Below are 16,862 nucleotides of genomic sequence, written 5' to 3'. Positions count from 1 at the left end.
AAATACTGATGAACGCGGATAATAGACGACAGAAAAATTTCTAAACACCTACCGCCATGGTAGTAGAAGAAAAAAGAAAGATATGTATATATGTGTATATGTCAAGATGTCAGAAACACAATTATGGTTCAGTGGTAGTCATTTCCTCTTATTGGCAAAGCAGTGCAGAAATTAGTGCTACCATATTGAAGTGTGTTAAAATGTGTAAACGAGTTTTTGGAAAAGCTGTCGCCCTGTAGCGTTTTGGAAATTTTGCGGTATGTGTTAAAAACAGAAAGTAAAATTGCAACTATGTGGCAGCACCGGCTTTAATCAATCTGTTTGGTAACACAAATGTACCTATTTATCAAATAAAAGTTGTAAATTAGGTTTTAAAAAGTATTTTTATTCTCTGATATTGCAGAGTGTAGCAACAGAACGGCATTAAACAATAAAACATTTAAATAATGTGGTATTTCTGTCTGCAGCATATATAGACGCAGGTGAAATCGGAGAGGAAATGCGACGTTCACTATATATGTAAGATTGACAACACCTTATATTAATATGATTAAAGTGGAAAACACGGTGTTCAAGTGTATTTATGACCAATTTGTTCTAAAGAATTGTATCACAAATTAAAAATATTATTTAGGGGTCAAGAAAAATAACACAATAAACGCAAATATTCAGTGCTAAATGTATTGTAGGCGTGAATCGCAAGTACTCCGATTGTCTTACATACAAATTTACATGCACATATGTGGAATGGGTGCAAGCACCTTTAAAATCTGTTTTTTGTTTTTGTATCTAGCTCAATGAATTAGGGTTATGCTTTGCGATGTCGAAATTTCATAGGAATGTATGCACAAATGCCGGATTCATTGGCATAAATTAAAAGTGTGACAATATGATTTGCCCAACACGTTCAAAATAATTTCTAAATTATGGTAATTAGATATCACTCATTTCAATAGTAAATATATGTTGTGTGAGAAAACTCCTATGCGCGTGCTGAAAATATTGTTTTAATTATTGAAAGTAATCGGTATATATTTATTTAGGAACTGACTTTGTTTCCGCATTAGGAAAGTATTTTCAGATTACTTACAGAAAGTTGCGGCTGTCCATTTGAAATATAGAAGTTAAATGTAAAAACACTCACCGGTGCTTCCGAATAATAATAATCCGGAATTTTGTGTTTAATTATTATTATGATTCTTCAAAAATTAGATGATTCTTTAGAAATTAGACTAACAATATTTGAAGCCTCATTTACAAGATTACTTACATAAAATTGTAATTTTTTACTATCAGTTTCTAATTATTTCTGTTTCTAAATATGGTATTCCTTATAAAAAGTATTTTTAGTTCCTAATTGAAATGTTTTCTTGTTTATCATTTATTTTAGAATGGATAAATATCGTATGGTATCTACATAGAACACCAACCACGTAGTGAATTTTCTATATACACTAATGTCGAAATCACAATCTTCGAGCGGTTTTGCGACTCAACTCGCGCCTTCGTTGCAAAATGAAGGTAACGTATTTTATATTTTGTTTAAATACTAACTTGAAAAAATATTAAGCACATTCACATTTCAACGTAGGGCAAATGGATGAGTTGGTCCTGCATTTACATATGCCCAACAAAGGCATGCGGCCTATTAATGTCAACGAGGCAAATGATACTGTGTTGCACGTTATTGAGCGTGCTGTGGGTAGTTTAATACCAGGCCATATGCCGAATCCACATTTTTACGCTCTAAGGTTAAATAATGTTGTAACAAAAGAAATATTATGGATGACGAGGTCAACGGGGATGAATCAAGTTATAAGATACATATGGTACCCGATTTGTCCAAATCTCGAGTGTTCCAATTATGATAATGCAAAAGTCAAAAGTAGCAATAGAAATTCGGTAAATAGTGTTTGGCGAGCTGAGCTACGGATACGTTACATTCCAAATAGTTTGGCGGAGTTTTATGAGGAAGACAAAACAAGTTGTTTATATTATTTTGATCAAGTAAGTGCTATTATGTATGATATGCACCTGAAAACGATAAATAAATTAAATTATTGCTTTTTATTTTAGGCAAAGCAAGATTATGTTTTATCTGATCCCACAATCGATGTCGATACGGCGATACAGTTATGTTGTTTGGGTATACGGCATTATTTTAAAAATACAATTATCAAAGCGCCTGATAAAAAACATCATATTGACTATGTTGAGAAGGAAATTGGTTTGAATTCTTTTCTTCCAAAATCTGTGATAAGTTCAGTAAAGCCAAAGAATTTGAAAAAATTAATTCAAGCTGGATACAAGAAGGTGTACAATTTAACGGACATTGAATACATAACCAAGTAAGAAAAAAAAAACGCTCCCAATGTTAATGAAATAAGAAATCATTTATTACCAACATGATATTTTATTTTTGATCGAAAGTCTTTGCACAACTTCATAAATATTTATATGATATTTGTACATAATTAAAAATAAAAATCAGCTAATCAATCAATCATAAATACCACTTTTTCAATATATTTATTTATATACTCTTTTATTTCCTCTTTAGATTTTTTGATATTTTACAAACATGTAAAATTAATGGGTACGAAAAGTTTTCAGTAACATTAAGCTCAGCATGGAATATATCTGGCATATTATATATCGGCCCACAAATCGGTATTGGCTATCAACTTTTGTTTCAGTCTCATAAATATTTAATATTTTTGTTTCCAGGCATTTCCTACCAAACTCATCCACAAGCAGACCTGACTAGCGTCGCAACATTCAAAGACATTATAAAAATCGTAACACTTGCTATACCCAGGGATAATGTAAGCAACCAATCTAAGAAACCATTTGCAAACTCGGCAAATGTAGAGGAAAAATACAATCCATGCAAATGCTGGGAAGTGAAGACTCAACTTAGAATAACAACAAGAAGCAATGATGAAGACTTAGTAATAACTTGTGATGGTATAAATGTACGTTTTTGCTGGATCAGTTTTAATTATAAGTTTTTTTGTAATTTAATTTCACTAACATACTCTCTCTGAAGACGGCTGAAAGCATTGCAGATCTTATTGATGGATATTGTTGCTTAATTCATGGCAGTAGTTATGTTTCTATATGGGAACGAAACGATGTTAATACTTTAAACAGTTTAAATAATGGTTTAAAGGCATCCACCTCGGCTTTAAAGGAAAAACAAAATAACGGTATAAGCAAAGCAAAGAATAATATCGAAGATTCAACGGATGGTGGTGCAACAACACAACCCTGCGCAAAACCAAAGCCGACATTAACTGAAGATTATGCTGAAATAGGCTTAATCGATGATGAGGGAGACTACTCAACGCCAACTGGTATGTTAATAGAGGATATGTTTCAAAAATATGTTCATTAAATTTTATTTACTTATTAAATCAAACATCGATTAAGCTCGAAATTATGAATTAGAAAGATCTCAGATAAATCTCAATGAAAAAATTGGCGTTGGACAATTTGGTGATGTTCATATAGGCACGTACTTTCCGAAGGCTAAGAAAAATACCAAACTCAATGCATTGGGCAACATCGAAATGAAGTCGTCTGTAATTCAAGTGGCAGTTAAAACGTGCAAAGCCAGCGATGATCCACAAAAAATGGAACAATTTCTAGAGGAAGCATGTATGTCACAAATCATATAAAAAACATAAGCAAATCCTAACTTAACCGAGCAAATTTATGTTTACTATTGCAGATATTATGCAAAAATTCGACCATCCGCATATAATACGGCTGATTGGTATATGTAGTGAGACACCTATCTGGATTGTTATGGAGCTAGCGCGTCACGGAGAGCTCAGGGCATATTTAAAGGCCAACAGCAAGAAGTATGTATTTGAAATATTTTCTAACACTAATCATTTAGGATTACACAATGGATACGTATTCAATAACGGTTTGAACTCATGATTCAATAATAAATTAATTGTTGTTTTATGGCTTGAACTAGAGTATTGAAATCAGGCGTAAATACTAGTGTTGTTTTTTTATGATTTTTTCTTTTTAATGAATTTTGGCAAAGCGAATTTATTAAAGGTGGTGGCACTAGACCAACAATATTGTTTTGTACGTTTGATTGTCACGGCAAAGTATTTGAAAAGTAGAAAGCAAAAAATTAACCGCCTTGTTTTATTTTGTGCTGCCAGCCCACACAGACACTGAGAAAGAAAAAAAAAAAACAAATCAGCTGATTTACCAACACTACCTTTAATAGATTCGCCTTGAATTTTGATTACGTATTCGTCATTCGAGTTTTACTCCTATTTCCGCCCAAAAAATTTTGGGAAGTGCCTCTTGAGTGACAGTCCTTGGCCAGATATAAGCAAGAGCCGTTCTGTTAGCGAAAACTCAATTTAGTAGTACTTTTTTTTTTGTTGCAATTTAATAATTTTTATTTAATTTAATTTTTATAATTTTCTTCGTTCCGTTTTGTGTTTATTTTTTGCCCTTCTTTCCCTTTTCTCCTTTGGCTTTCTTTTCTTTAGCAGCCTTCTTTTTCTGTTTTGCTTCCTCTGGAAAAATACAAATAAAAATTTTAGACACGTGTCCGAAATTGATTAGTCGACAGTGTCCAGCTCAGAATTGTTTTATGGAAATCGGTGTAAGTTCATTAACAAGGATTCTCAAATTTGCTAGCGTTTTGCAAAAACAAAATGTTAGAACATACTAATGTTTATGCTTTTCAGTTAAACTAAATTTATACTCAGTTTGAGATTGAGAATTCACCAGTTAAACTAGCACTAAAAGCTGGGTCTAAAAGTGTATACTAGCGATTATTTAGATTTGGAATTCACTACACTGTTCTGGTGTCTTCCTCTTCACTGTCCCAGCTGTCTAATTAGACTATTGTATTAAGATCCGATAAGTCAGTCTTCCATCAGGCTACTTCTATTCAAAACTCACTAAGTCTTCTCCAGGCACAAAAAAAACACTTGAGTAATCTATTAAGTGAAATTGTTCGCTTACGTATCATAACAAATGAATGTCTACCTTTTATTATGGCTTGCATTTCCTTGTATTCCTTAAGATTCATTGGCAATGGAGCGCATCTGAATCCAGCAGGGAAATATTTTTCCAGCTTAATGAATCGATTACCAACTGAATATAATAACGGCAAACAGGCACCTTCATTTAAGCGTGTCTTTAACCATTTATCAAAATATAAATCTGCCAATAGAATATATTCCTTTTTTGCGCCTTCAAGGTCGCGCCAATAAGAGATTGTCGTAGTAGGAGATAAATCTTTATATCTCCATTTTTTATTGGGCCACCGACAATATCTATCCCATCCATCACTGAACTCAACATAAAAGTCGACATCCGCGGTCGGGTAGTAACGCATGATATTTAATTTTATTTATTTCTGTTTACTTTATCTTCCTTTTTTCTTATATTTAAAGGCTTAAGCGTGGCACTTTGCTTCTTTACTGCTACCAGCTATCCACAGCTTTAAGTTATTTGGAATCTAAGAAGTTCGTACACAGAGATATTGCGGCACGGAATGTGCTTGTCAGTTCACCAACTTGTATCAAGGTAAAGTCTAAAATCGCGTTTGATACATGAATTTTGATAATGAAAGTCTTGTATTTTTGTAATTTAAAAATTGTTTCTTATTTTTATTTTTTTGTGCTCGTGTGATTAAACTTTTTTCCATACTATACAAAGCTTGCTGATTTCGGTCTTTCTCGTTGGGTGTCGGATCAATCGTACTACCATTCAAGCATGTGCATTTTGCCAATAAAGTGGATGGCGCCAGAGTCCATCAACTTTCGAAGATTCACAAACGCAAGCGATGTCTGGATGTTTGGTATTGTGGACACAGTATTTTGGTCAGCATGTGTTTCTAAATAATTTTTTCTACGTCATAGGTGTTTGTGCGTGGGAAATACTTATGTTGGGTGTTAAGCCATTTCAAGGTATCAAAAATAGCGATGTAATTACTAAATTGGAAAATGGCGAACGATTGCCGCTACCGAAAGATTGCCCGCCACGATTGTATTCGTTAATGTCACAATGCTGGGCTCATGAACCATCGAAAAGGCCAACATTCCAGAGAATTAAGGAAACACTTTAGTAAGTTTAAATCCCTGTATGCATCAGTCTCCATACAAAAAAAAACGGTGCTGTTTTTCCTTCGGAATTATAAAATTTATTATATTTTAAGACTACCGCCAAAATATTTCGGAAAATTATTGTTTAACGATTTGAAAGTATCTCAAAAAATCGAGTTTATTACAAATACAATTAGATATGTATTAAAAATATTTTTTCCAAAAAATCACCTCGGCTGATAGACGCGTTTAAGCTTAAACGGTCTGCATAAAAATATTTAAAAATTGTATCGACAGAATCGAAATAATGATATTTTTCAAAAAAGGGTCAGCAAGTACCTTTGCTGAATTATTAAAATTTTCGCAGTATACAACAGACTATGAAAGGAGCGCTATAGGGTCCAAATATAGATTTTCATCACTGAAAATCTTTTTTTTTTAATTAGTAAAAACGCATATACATACACACACAAATGTTTTTTCTCGACATTTTCCTGTTTTTTAATTTGCCGTTTTCCCCCCGAAACGGGAGTATTTAAATAAAACTCAACCTTTTTCACCTTTTTTACAGTGAAATTTTAGTGGATGAAAAAATTAGCGATTCAGAGACAATGCGACGCGAAAATCGTCGAGTCGCGGCCATGTCATGGAGTGGCTGTGAAGGTGAAGTACCACCAGTTAAACCAACCAGAACTCCCTTCGAAGGAGGTACTATTGCAATATTTATTTTTGAATAGATTCCAAACTTTTACTGATAAATTTTGTTTTTGTTTTTCAGATTCTGCGCTGCAGTCATCAATTGTGAGCGAAAAGAATCAGTTAAGTCCACAAACGTATATTATTGCACAAAATCCCGAAGTTTTGGCCAGGTTAATGATGGAAAACGAGAATCGCAGCATCAATCCAGCAGCTTACACAACACCAGCTTCGGTATTTAATACATTAGCTGTAGAAATAGATGAAACTAAATCAACTAAAGTCCCAAATAGTACAGATATGCCATTGAAAATGACTAAACTACCAGCTTCCGAATTGTTAAAATTGGATCCGATTGTAAATGAGCAAAATTTTTCACCGTTAACGCGTTCAGCTGGTGCACAGCCACAGGGCGCATCATTTAATCAAACAATAATCGGCAGCGAATCAGAAACTTTGCCCCATACCATACAATGTAGTTGTTTAGATAAATGTAATCATTCCTCGAAATGCACTTTTCTTAATGCTATAGATCCTACAACTGCAGCATGCTTGCACAATATGGGTCCCGAAAATCCAAATAGTTTTCGTACAGTTGCTTCTAATATGCCCTGCCAGAAGCCCCAAATTCCAAATAATTTTGTTTTATATAATCCACAAGCGAATATTTACGATTTTCAACGCATACGAACAGATCCAAAGATTACAAAATCTGAGTTATTACGAAGATGCAATCCTCATTCCTATGGCAGTTTAGAAAGAAATCAAGATAATTTCATAATTGGCACAGTAAAACCAATGCAATCCAAGGGTGGTAGCCTGGAACGTAATCAATCAATTTCTACTTCAAATAATTTTATGCGCGATTGGGTTCAACGTAGTAGTAGTTTAGAAAGAGCGACACCATTAGACACATTTCATTCTCAAACGGCAAAGGCAAATTTATCAAATAGCTTAGAACGAAATATTTCATATCGCACATATCGTAATCAAATGAAAAGTTCAATGGAAACGGAACCATTACAAGAAGAAATTTATGATTTTGGTGGCAGCAACGTGAAATCGTGTGCTTCAAGTTCTCTCAACCGCAATCGCACTTTTGATATGATTCCACGTAGTATGTTGCCACAACGGGATTTGATCGGGAGTTGTAAATCTCAGCCCATCGTCGAACAATTTGATCCGAAAGTCTCACCCAACTCTACATATACGCCAATGGCGCCTGGTAGCAAGGCTTTCACATCTAGCTATGATATAGGCAAGGACTTTAATACAATGCCCAAGCAGTGCCCCTATCCACTTAACGAGAATTGCGAATTAAAAGCAACCAAATATACAGATAATGTTAATTTAGCGCAGCAAATAGCAGGTACAAGCCTGGAAGGCGGTCACACTGCTGAGTGTCAACTAGGCGCACAGGTTTGAGATTGCCCTAATAAACGCAATTTATTTGGTTTTCGTTTTATATCCTTTTTAATTCAAAGTATTTGAAATGATTTCGTTGTGTGTTTAGTTTTGTTGTGTTATATTGCATATGTACAAGTTTTCTATAATTCAGTTTTTATTAGATAGTACCCAGTAGTATTCACAAAAATATCTGTGGCTTGTCAATTTTTTATTTAATTTTTGAAAAACAATTTATGTAATGAGCGCGCCGCATATGCAGCGTTATTTAAATTTTATTTACTTCACGAATTTTGCAAACAAAATCTTCATTTCGTTTATAAATACAATCTTCTTCTTCTTGATTGGTGCGATAACTGTTTAAGCGATTTTCGCCGAGTTTTACAAAGGCGGTCGGCGCCAGTTGGGCACACCAAATGAAACGAAGCTCTTGTTTACCTGATCTTTCCAACGCAAAGGAGCTCTTCCACTTCCTCTGCTACGACTAGCAGGTTCCTGCTTTAAGAACTGGGTCGTTTGTATTCATTTAGACGACATGACTTAGCTAGCGGAGCAGTGGGATCCTTATTCATCAACGTGCAAAGGTCCAAAAATCTCGCACAAAATCTTTCTCTTGAACACTCGAAGGGCTGCTTTATCGGACGTTGTTATTCTCCACACTTCTATACATATAATAGGATGAGCATTAAGAGAGACTCATAAAGAGCGCCTACTTAGTTCAAAGTAACACTTGTTGGCAAGAGTGAATTTCAAAGCCGACATTATTACCGCTGTTAAAGCCGCTTCTTAAATAAACAAAGTCTCGTACCACTTCAAAATTATAACTGTCAACAGTGGCGTGGGTGTCGATGCGCGAGTACGCCGCCCAGTGTTTGTTTGATGGCAGGAAGCGAAATAAATCAGTGTCAGTCCTTGAAGTTGTCAAGCGTGATTTATACGCCATGGCGGGTGAAGCACTCATAGAAGCGGTCTTTGATTCTCTTTCGTCGGGGCGTGGGCGCAAATAAGTGAGATGTTGAAGGATACCGTTTTGGTGTGGATTATAGTGAGAAACTCGTCCACCAGAGCTGAAGCAGGCGTAGGCTTTAAAGGACGTAGGCTTTAAATCTTAATCATCATGAAACATTTTTCTTAGTGTACGATGATATGCACCTGCTGCGGGGCACAGTCATCTTATCACTTATGCTTTATCCCCACGCCAAGGCGAACAACATTGATGTTGGTGAAAAAGTGCTGAGTTAGTTTAAATTGTTCACAGATTCGTGTCTGAGTCATTCCACAGAGAGTGAAGTCACAGGCCTACAGTAATAAAGCTTACATTTTTTAGGGCCACATTATTTTTTTTTCATATTTAATTTGTTTGGTAGCACAAACTACAATATATTTATATACATAAGTCTCTTTAATGTTTATGTTTATTTTTTTTTATTTTTGTTGCTAATTTACGTGTTTTTTATAAATACCTACATATGTGTGTACAGTTTTAATGATTATTACCTTGGAAATCCGTTTTTAGAAAAAACGCCTAAGTCTTGCAACATCAAATTCGGACTTAAATGCTATGGGCTATTTTAATTCCAATCATGGGCCATCAAGTTTACCAGAGTGTTCACCAAGTATTAGTAATTCCCTAGGAGCTTCACGTCCCCACACCCCAGACTCCAAGCTTGACGCACTGAAGAATAGCACATCCTCAATAGAAAATTGTAACGATACACCAAGTGATTCAAGGCCAAATAATGATGTACCATCATCGAAATTAACTGGTAGTAGCGGCAACAAGCCACGTATGACAATCGATCGCAGCAACGACGAAGTCTACATAGCCACCACAAATGTGGTTAAGGCAATAATGACACTTTCGCAAGATGTAGAAAAGTCAAATGCCAATAACTATTTGCATTTAGTAAGGAATGTTGGAATTGAACTGCGTACGTTACTGGCATCCGTGGATAGGCTGTCACAGGTTTTCCCAACGCAAGCGCATAGGTAAATTCTAATTTTCTTTTTTTCCATGAGTACGGATTATAAAATGTGTGTGGTTTCAGAGAGGTTGAAATGGCACATAAGGTGCTATCGAAGGACATGCAGGATTTGGTGGCAACAATGCGACTCGCACAACAATACAGTGACACCACACTTGATAGTGAATATAGACGGTGAGTAAAATATATGAAATTTTAGGCGTGCCATTAACGTCTTCATAATTACATTACATTACATATGTACATACGTACATATGCTTGCAAAAGTTTTCGATTAAATCTGTACCTTCTCTTTCCTATGGCAGCAATATGCTGTCTTCAGCGCATATACTAGCCATGGATGCGAAAAACTTATTTGACGTAGTGGATTCCATTCGCAGGCGGCACGGCATCTTTTCACCACCATCTGCGCCATTACAGGAACGCGCTCGTTCCAATCCACTATCTTCATCTGTGGGCGATTCTACGGATTTTGTGGCGAAGACAACCAGTCATGCAAACGTACTGAATGAAGAGACAACTGTAACTCTAACCGAAGATGGTTATCAAGTAATGTCCAACAGTAAATTTCAAAATTTCAACAATTTAGTAGCCGAAAAAGACAAACTTGATGTGGAACTGACACAGCAACAATCAAACATGGGGAATCTGCATTTGACAACCCAAGTAAATAACGACGGGGTTGTGAGAAGGTCCAACCTCGCATTTGAGCATATTATGCATAATACGAATGAACAACTACAAATTGTAGAACATACAGATAGTTCTGAATTCGATCATTTATATTCGAACACTAATATTGCTTCACAAAAAAGGTGCAACTAATTTACATATGTATGTGTTTAACGCTAGCAGAATAAATATTTATAGTCAAAAAAGTACTTTACATACTCGTACATACATATATGTAATCCCTACATAAGATTAACATATGTATGTGCAAAGAAAAAAAAAACACAAAAAAACAATTTATACAATATTTATAATTTTTTAACGAAAGAAAAAAATGTTATTATTTTCACTTACCTACTAGTTTCAAAGCGAAGACAGTCTTGAAAAAGAGAAAAATTATAACATTGCATTTTTGAATACAAAGGCATTGAATAATTTATAATTTATATTTATTTAAGAACCTATATATATATATTGTTTTCCACTAAAGAAATTTTCATTAACGAGTTGTCATAGGACTGCATATTTATTCATTAACAATTTGCTGTGACTACGAAATTTCAATTAAAAATTAATAATGTTAATGTTTCTTTTGTTTTTATAAATTTATTAAAAAAAAAATTTTTTTAATTGGACGTTTTGATTTCGTTCTTTAATTAAATTTAACACAAAACTCAATGTTGGTAAACAATTGCATTTTTAACCGCTTTTAACCATAACAAATTTTGTTTTGTTTCATTGGATTTTTTAATTTTGTTTAGACTTAGTTCCTTAACACAGATAGGCTCGGATATATTATTTTTAAGATGTAGTAAATATTACAGATTAGCTCTTAAAGACAAAATCGTACCTCTTTTATATCGATGGAATTTAGAAAGTAATGCCATCAGGGCAGAATTGACGTTTTCAAATAGAAAACAAATGTTCGCATAAGAGCGACTCGACACCGGATAGTTGGGGGCAGTTGATTTGTTATATTCGGTCAAGAGTTTTATCACGGATTCATCGCCTTGCGCGTGTACTGGTGCGTGACATTTGTTGTTAGCCCCGAAATATGTAGCTTGGAGCACAGGTATTCGAATAATGAACTATTCGAATTATTTGAAACGAATAGTATTATTCGTTTTATTCGAATAATGTTTATTCGAATATTATTCGAAAATAATCCCACCCCTAATGCTTATCGGTTGGTGCCTTTGAATGGCTTTTCTAATAAAAAAAAATTCTAAGAAAAATCTATCGCCATTAAGAGGTGCCCTACAATTTTAGAGCCCTCAATTTAAAAATCAATACGTACAACCAATCTTGCAGGCAGAAGAAAGTGTTAGCCTACTAAAAATCTTCCTTTATGGTTCTTAATTTCTATCTAGCGATTGTGGACTCAACTGCTTTGTTTACTTATAACCAAAAAAAACTAAAGCGCGAGAGACCAATTCGATTTATCCTTATCAACGCATATACAATGAATGTGGTGAACAACGGAACGTCATTAACTGCATGATGCATCGCTAATCGACCGACTTCAGAATCTAATTAAAAGAAATCGTAGAGATCTTTATTTTTCCATAAGAGCATTTAAAACGTTTTTCCGTCCCTAAAAAGCTGAATCTATAAGTACATACATGTGCATATAAGGAATGTTATATAATTTGTGTTCACTTTTCTCCAATTTTTTGTATCTACATAGGTTCATTAATTGCGATTCCAAATAAAAAAGCTCTGCAGTAAACAAATTAAAAATATTACCTGAATATCTATTAGCTTAATTTTTATTAAATTAAAACCTCAGTTTTCAATATTATTGAATGATGCTTTCGTATAAAATTGTATTTGAATTTTCAACGCTATTATTCATATTTTTAAACGACTTAAGCAGTTCTAAAGCTGGAATAAAACATAATAATGATAATAACAAACATGAGTTTGAGCTGATTCCAAATGTATTATAATAAGTAAATAAAATATGAAAGTCGTAATAATATATGGTAATTACTTGAAATATGGTTTGGTAAAAATGGGAGTTATTTATTCCACATAAAAGTTAATTCATATATATATATATTTTATATGCATACATTCGATTTTTCGGGAGTTTCATTTTATTTCAAAAATAGGAATTGGCGCACATTACATCGTATTTTAATCATTTTTACATGTCTTGTATTTTCAATTATTTCTTAAAAAATTTTAACACTTTTCTACCTACGTCTAGATGTGAGTTACTAAAGGCAACATCTGTTTCATGTACGGTTATTGACCTAATGTGTAAATGCTTCTTTAATCTGCAGTGGCTCCGGGATATCTCTCCAGCAGCATGGCGACACCTTGACCACCAGCGGCGCAAGCAGCCACGACACCCAGTTGACCATCTTCACGCACCAAACGATTTGCTGTGTGCATGCATAGTCGCACACCGGTAGCCGCAAATGGATGGCCAATAGATAACGAACCACCCCAGTTATTCCATTTACTCATATCTGGTGAGCCGAATTTCTCACTAAGTCCCATATAGTTTTTGCAGAACCAATCGGAATCTAATGCTTTCAGATTCGCCAGAATTTGACCTGCAAAAGCTTCGTGGATTTCCCAAGTATCAATATCTTTCAGAGTAAGACCAGTCTGTTTTAAAAGTTTCGGGATACCATAGGCAGGACTTAAAAGCAATTGGTCAACTGGATCTTGTGATACATACAAGAAATCCCGTAAGTACGCTTTAGGACGAAGACCTAACTTTTTCGCAGTCTCTTCTTTCATAATTACGCAAGCAGATGCACCATCGGTCTGTAAATTAAAAACTAATAATCAAATACAGTCGCGGTTAGAATGTAGAGAAATAATACCAAAAATGAAGCGTTGGCTGCTGTGATGGTTCCATATGGCTTAACGAATGCAGGCTTCAGTTTAGCTAAATTTTCCGGCGTGGAAACACGAATTCCGTTGTCTTTTTCAATGAATTTTGTGCTGCCAGGCACTGGAAATAATTTTAATAAGTTGTGGGGATTGTCATATACTTACTTATTACATATTATATAAAATCTCAGCTTAGAAATAATGCAATGGAGCATAGAAAATTTGAAATTTATAAAATTACCTTTAACAGGAACTATGTCAGTGAAATACCCTTTGTCCTGTGCTTGTTTTGCTAAAGTATGTGAACGCACGGCGTAATCGTCTTGTTCTTTTCGAGATACCTTAAAAGCTGCAGACAAACGATCCGCAGAATGGCCCATAGTTTCTCCAGAAGAAAATTCAGCTACAGCTGGCAACTGTATTGAGAGGAATAAAAGTATATGTAAATTTAAGGATAATCAATAATAAATCAATGAGAAAGCACGATAGAAGCCACTAAATATTCGATACTGCTCAATTTTTACTGATGTATTCGATTATTTGGTTGTTAGGTGTTTGACCAAGCTCTTGCTCCTACTTAGGGTGTAAGTAGGTAGGTAAATATTTTTCGATTTAGATTTTAATAACAACAACTATTATGAAGGAAACTTACTTCGGGAATAAGGAAATTCGGACGCAAAGTAGAAAGCAAAGCCAATTTTTGTACTGGCGTTTTTGCCTTGTTAGCTCTCAACAGTAGACTACGCATTTTACGCGAATGCCGAATAGGAACGTCGGACATAAATTCGACACCACCGGCAACGATGACATCGTATGTGTTTGTGGCCAAAAGTCCGATACCAGTGGTTATAGCCTGCAAATATAGGTCAATTAATTTAAGTGCACATTTTGAACTGCTTTAATTACATACCACATTCGAACTAATACAGGCCATTGTGACTGTATGTGCAGGGGTTTTGTTGCTAAAGCCAGCACTTAATGCCGCTTCACGAGCTATATTCGAAGTTTTCACTTCCTGTATCACTGTACCATAAACGATGTAATCAATAACATCTTTGCTTAGATTTGTTTTGTCCAGTAGGCTTCTGTAATGTTAAAAAGTACACTTGGATAATTAGTTTTAAATTCTCGGCCGAAGGAACGGTATTTCATTCAATAACTTACATCAAAGCATGGCGTGCTAACTCATATGACATTAGCTTCGAATAGTCGGTGAACGATTGTAAGAAAGGTGTTCGAACGCCATCAACCAAAACAATGTTTTGTTCAAATTTCCTCTTAAAAGATTTGGTATTTTCTTTGTGCAATGCGCTGGAAGTGGATACCTTTCGATCATATGCTGGAATAATTTAAATTTTTCAAAAACGTAGAAACGTACATATATTTAAGCAAACTATTTATTTTAATGTTTTATTAATTCAAATATTAAGAAACATAACGGAGAAAAAAAAGTTGATTATATAATTCGGATAGTAAGTGGTGTACAGTGGAAGCAATGGTCTGCACAAGACTGTAATGCTAATGATGATGATGAGTAAGTGGTGTACATGCTTTGAAAAAGGGGTGGGAGGTAGAGGAGGGTAAAGGTAGTAAAGAAGGTAGAGGATTGTATCCCCATCCTAAAACTGAAAGCAGCACCTCCCGCAGACTTATAATTGTTAAGTAATTTGTTGAAGTTGTAATTTATCGAAAAGTTAGTGCTGCCAGACACCTGAAGAGAACAAAGTCCTTTCAATTTTACAGAGGCGTTGACTAGAAGGATGTTTGTAAATCCGCACTATGTTTGCTTAGGCAAAAATTCGAATTGAGGACTACATATAGTAAAATTGCTCAAGCCATTTTAAAGACAAATAATTGCAAAACCATTATTCCGAAATGTAGGGAGTTATAAAGGATGTTCAGGAACTCCCCCTATCGTCTCATTAAACAAATCATTATAGTTTGCCTACAACTTCTCATGGGGCGTTCCACTAAAGCCAACCTTATAGTTCATATCTAAATATTTATATACCCTAGCGTATTCTACAAATACACACAACTAGATATTGTTTTTTTTTTAGGTAATTAGTGCAACAGGTTCCAATAATTTTTTTTCTACCGGCGAAAAAGTAACTAGTAAGGTAACGAAATACAAATTACCAAAAGTCCCATTAATATGCAAGTGAAAACACTTTGATTATAAGAAAATCTTTATAAATGTATGAGAAATGAACTTTGTACCACTTTACTTTGGCAAGCGTCATAGATTTACAAATAAACATACATACATATGTCCAAAATAAAGGCCTTGTCCCATTTGGATTCCACTTACCAAGCCTTGGGGAGGACGTTGTTAAGCCCAAACTAAACATATTGGATACAACTCTTCCATGTCTTAAGGGTGTGAGCAACGAAGACTGCATTTTCAATAAAAAAATGTGTGTATAAAAAATCTCAAAAACTAGAAATTAAAAAATATTTATGTGGTGTGGCCGAACGAGAATATACTAAAGTAGCAGAAAATATTGCTCGGTAAATTTAAATGAAACTCAGCTTTTATGAAAACACAGGGCGACATAATGTTTAAACTTTGACTGGCCCAAAGCTTATGCCAATTGATAAAAAAGTAGTCCGGATTAAAAGGTACGAGGTGAATAAAAATTGTCGAACCGTTTTTATTTGTTAAACTCTTTTTTTGCATCAAAGAAACTGTAAAAAATTCCCACAGGAAAAATTTGAGAATTGGCACAGCAGAAATGTAAAGTTTTCTCATTTTAGAACTTTTCTTTATAGAACTGGTTTGCTCAAGCCCATGGAAAAGGAGACAGAAAAATGTTACTAAATACCAGTTTCTCAGTGCTAGATTAGATCGAAAACTGGTGCTAACGGACCATTTAAAAGTAGAATTAACCTTAGTTAATACTCTTTGTGTGTGTAAATATATGCGTATCTATTTATGGGTCAAACTCATGAAGGATATAAGAAATATGTATTTCTTAGGGTCAGTTTTTCAATGCAAGTTAAACTCTACTTTCAAGCTATGCTAATAAAGTGAACACCACATTGGCGGAATTGTTAGTCAGATTTGTTAAAATTTCTGCAGCCATTAGATAACCACAACAATTTTTGTGATTAAAGGACTTTTAGTGGTAATATTGCCTTTTTGACTGTTTATTTTATTTATTTA

At 34.5% G+C, this 16,862-nt stretch overlaps 3 protein-coding genes across 5 annotated transcripts; 1 reads left to right on the top strand and 2 right to left on the bottom strand.

Moving 5' to 3' along the window:
- The first annotated feature begins 303 nt into the window (after positions 1-303).
- On the top strand, positions 304-12,662 carry LOC129246105 (focal adhesion kinase 1). 3 transcript variants are annotated; one of them, XM_054884652.1, is made up of 18 exons: positions 304-335; positions 404-519; positions 1,391-1,521; positions 1,592-2,007; positions 2,077-2,348; positions 2,561-2,670; positions 2,728-2,975; positions 3,050-3,356; positions 3,433-3,660; positions 3,734-3,866; positions 5,439-5,571; positions 5,704-5,845; positions 5,907-6,111; positions 6,661-6,797; positions 6,868-8,204; positions 9,706-10,178; positions 10,238-10,348; positions 10,480-12,662. In XM_054884652.1, the coding sequence occupies exons 3-18, from the start codon at positions 1,458-1,460 to the stop codon at positions 10,997-10,999; spliced, it is 4,836 nt and encodes a 1,611-aa protein (XP_054740627.1). In that variant the 5' UTR covers positions 304-335; positions 404-519; positions 1,391-1,457; the 3' UTR covers positions 11,000-12,662. The 3 variants fall into 3 exon arrangements, with proteins under 3 accessions (XP_054740627.1, XP_054740625.1, XP_054740628.1); XM_054884650.1 differs by lacking the exon at positions 304-335 and having other exon boundaries at positions 356-519; XM_054884653.1 differs by lacking the exon at positions 304-335 and having other exon boundaries at positions 359-519; positions 6,868-7,019; positions 10,480-12,660.
- LOC129246108 (uncharacterized) lies at positions 4,443-5,445 on the bottom strand. Its single transcript, XM_054884656.1, has 2 exons — positions 5,029-5,445; positions 4,443-4,550 (listed from the first exon to the last, which is right to left on the bottom strand). Exons 1-2 carry the CDS (start codon positions 5,378-5,380, stop codon positions 4,474-4,476), a joined length of 429 nt encoding a protein of 142 aa, XP_054740631.1. The 5' UTR covers positions 5,381-5,445; the 3' UTR covers positions 4,443-4,473.
- A 183-nt stretch (positions 12,663-12,845) lies between the features above and the next one.
- On the bottom strand, positions 12,846-16,193 carry LOC129246106 (trifunctional enzyme subunit beta, mitochondrial). Its single transcript, XM_054884654.1, has 7 exons — positions 16,008-16,193; positions 14,861-15,035; positions 14,607-14,781; positions 14,349-14,549; positions 13,938-14,112; positions 13,687-13,817; positions 12,846-13,627 (listed from the first exon to the last, which is right to left on the bottom strand). Exons 1-7 carry the CDS (start codon positions 16,096-16,098, stop codon positions 13,124-13,126), a joined length of 1,452 nt encoding a protein of 483 aa, XP_054740629.1. The 5' UTR covers positions 16,099-16,193; the 3' UTR covers positions 12,846-13,123.
- Between the last annotated feature and the right edge of the window lie 669 nt (positions 16,194-16,862).

Source organism: Anastrepha obliqua, chromosome 4 (assembly GCF_027943255.1).
Source record: "Anastrepha obliqua isolate idAnaObli1 chromosome 4, idAnaObli1_1.0, whole genome shotgun sequence".
In the NCBI taxonomy this organism is placed as follows: Eukaryota; Metazoa; Arthropoda; class Insecta; order Diptera; family Tephritidae; genus Anastrepha; species Anastrepha obliqua.
This window is presented reverse-complemented; position numbering and strand designations above follow the sequence as displayed.

Bases quoted from the DNA above. Each gene is read 5' to 3' on its own strand.
- LOC129246108 (XM_054884656.1), bottom strand. From the start codon at position 5,380: ATGCGTTACTACCCGACCGCGGATGTCGACTTTTATGTTGAGTTCAGT. The intron at 4,551-5,028 runs GTAGACATTCAT...GTATTTTTCCAG, and splicing joins AATGCAAGCCATAATAAAAG to AGGAAGCAAAACAGAAAAAG.
- LOC129246106 (XM_054884654.1), bottom strand. From the start codon at position 16,098: ATGCAGTCTTCGTTGCTCACACCCTTAAGACATGGAAGAGTTGTATCC. The intron at 13,818-13,937 runs GTAATTTTATAA...AATTATTTCCAG, and splicing joins TGACATAGTTCCTGTTAAAG to TGCCTGGCAGCACAAAATTC. The intron at 13,628-13,686 runs GTATTATTTCTC...TTTAATTTACAG, and splicing joins CAGCCAACGCTTCATTTTTG to ACCGATGGTGCATCTGCTTG.
- LOC129246105 (XM_054884652.1), top strand. From the start codon at position 1,458: ATGTCGAAATCACAATCTTCGAGCGGTTTTGCGACTCAACTCGCGCCT. The intron at 8,205-9,705 runs GTTTGAGATTGC...ATCCGTTTTTAG, and splicing joins AGTGTCAACTAGGCGCACAG to AAAAAACGCCTAAGTCTTGC. The intron at 10,179-10,237 runs GTAAATTCTAAT...GTGTGGTTTCAG, and splicing joins TTCCCAACGCAAGCGCATAG to AGAGGTTGAAATGGCACATA.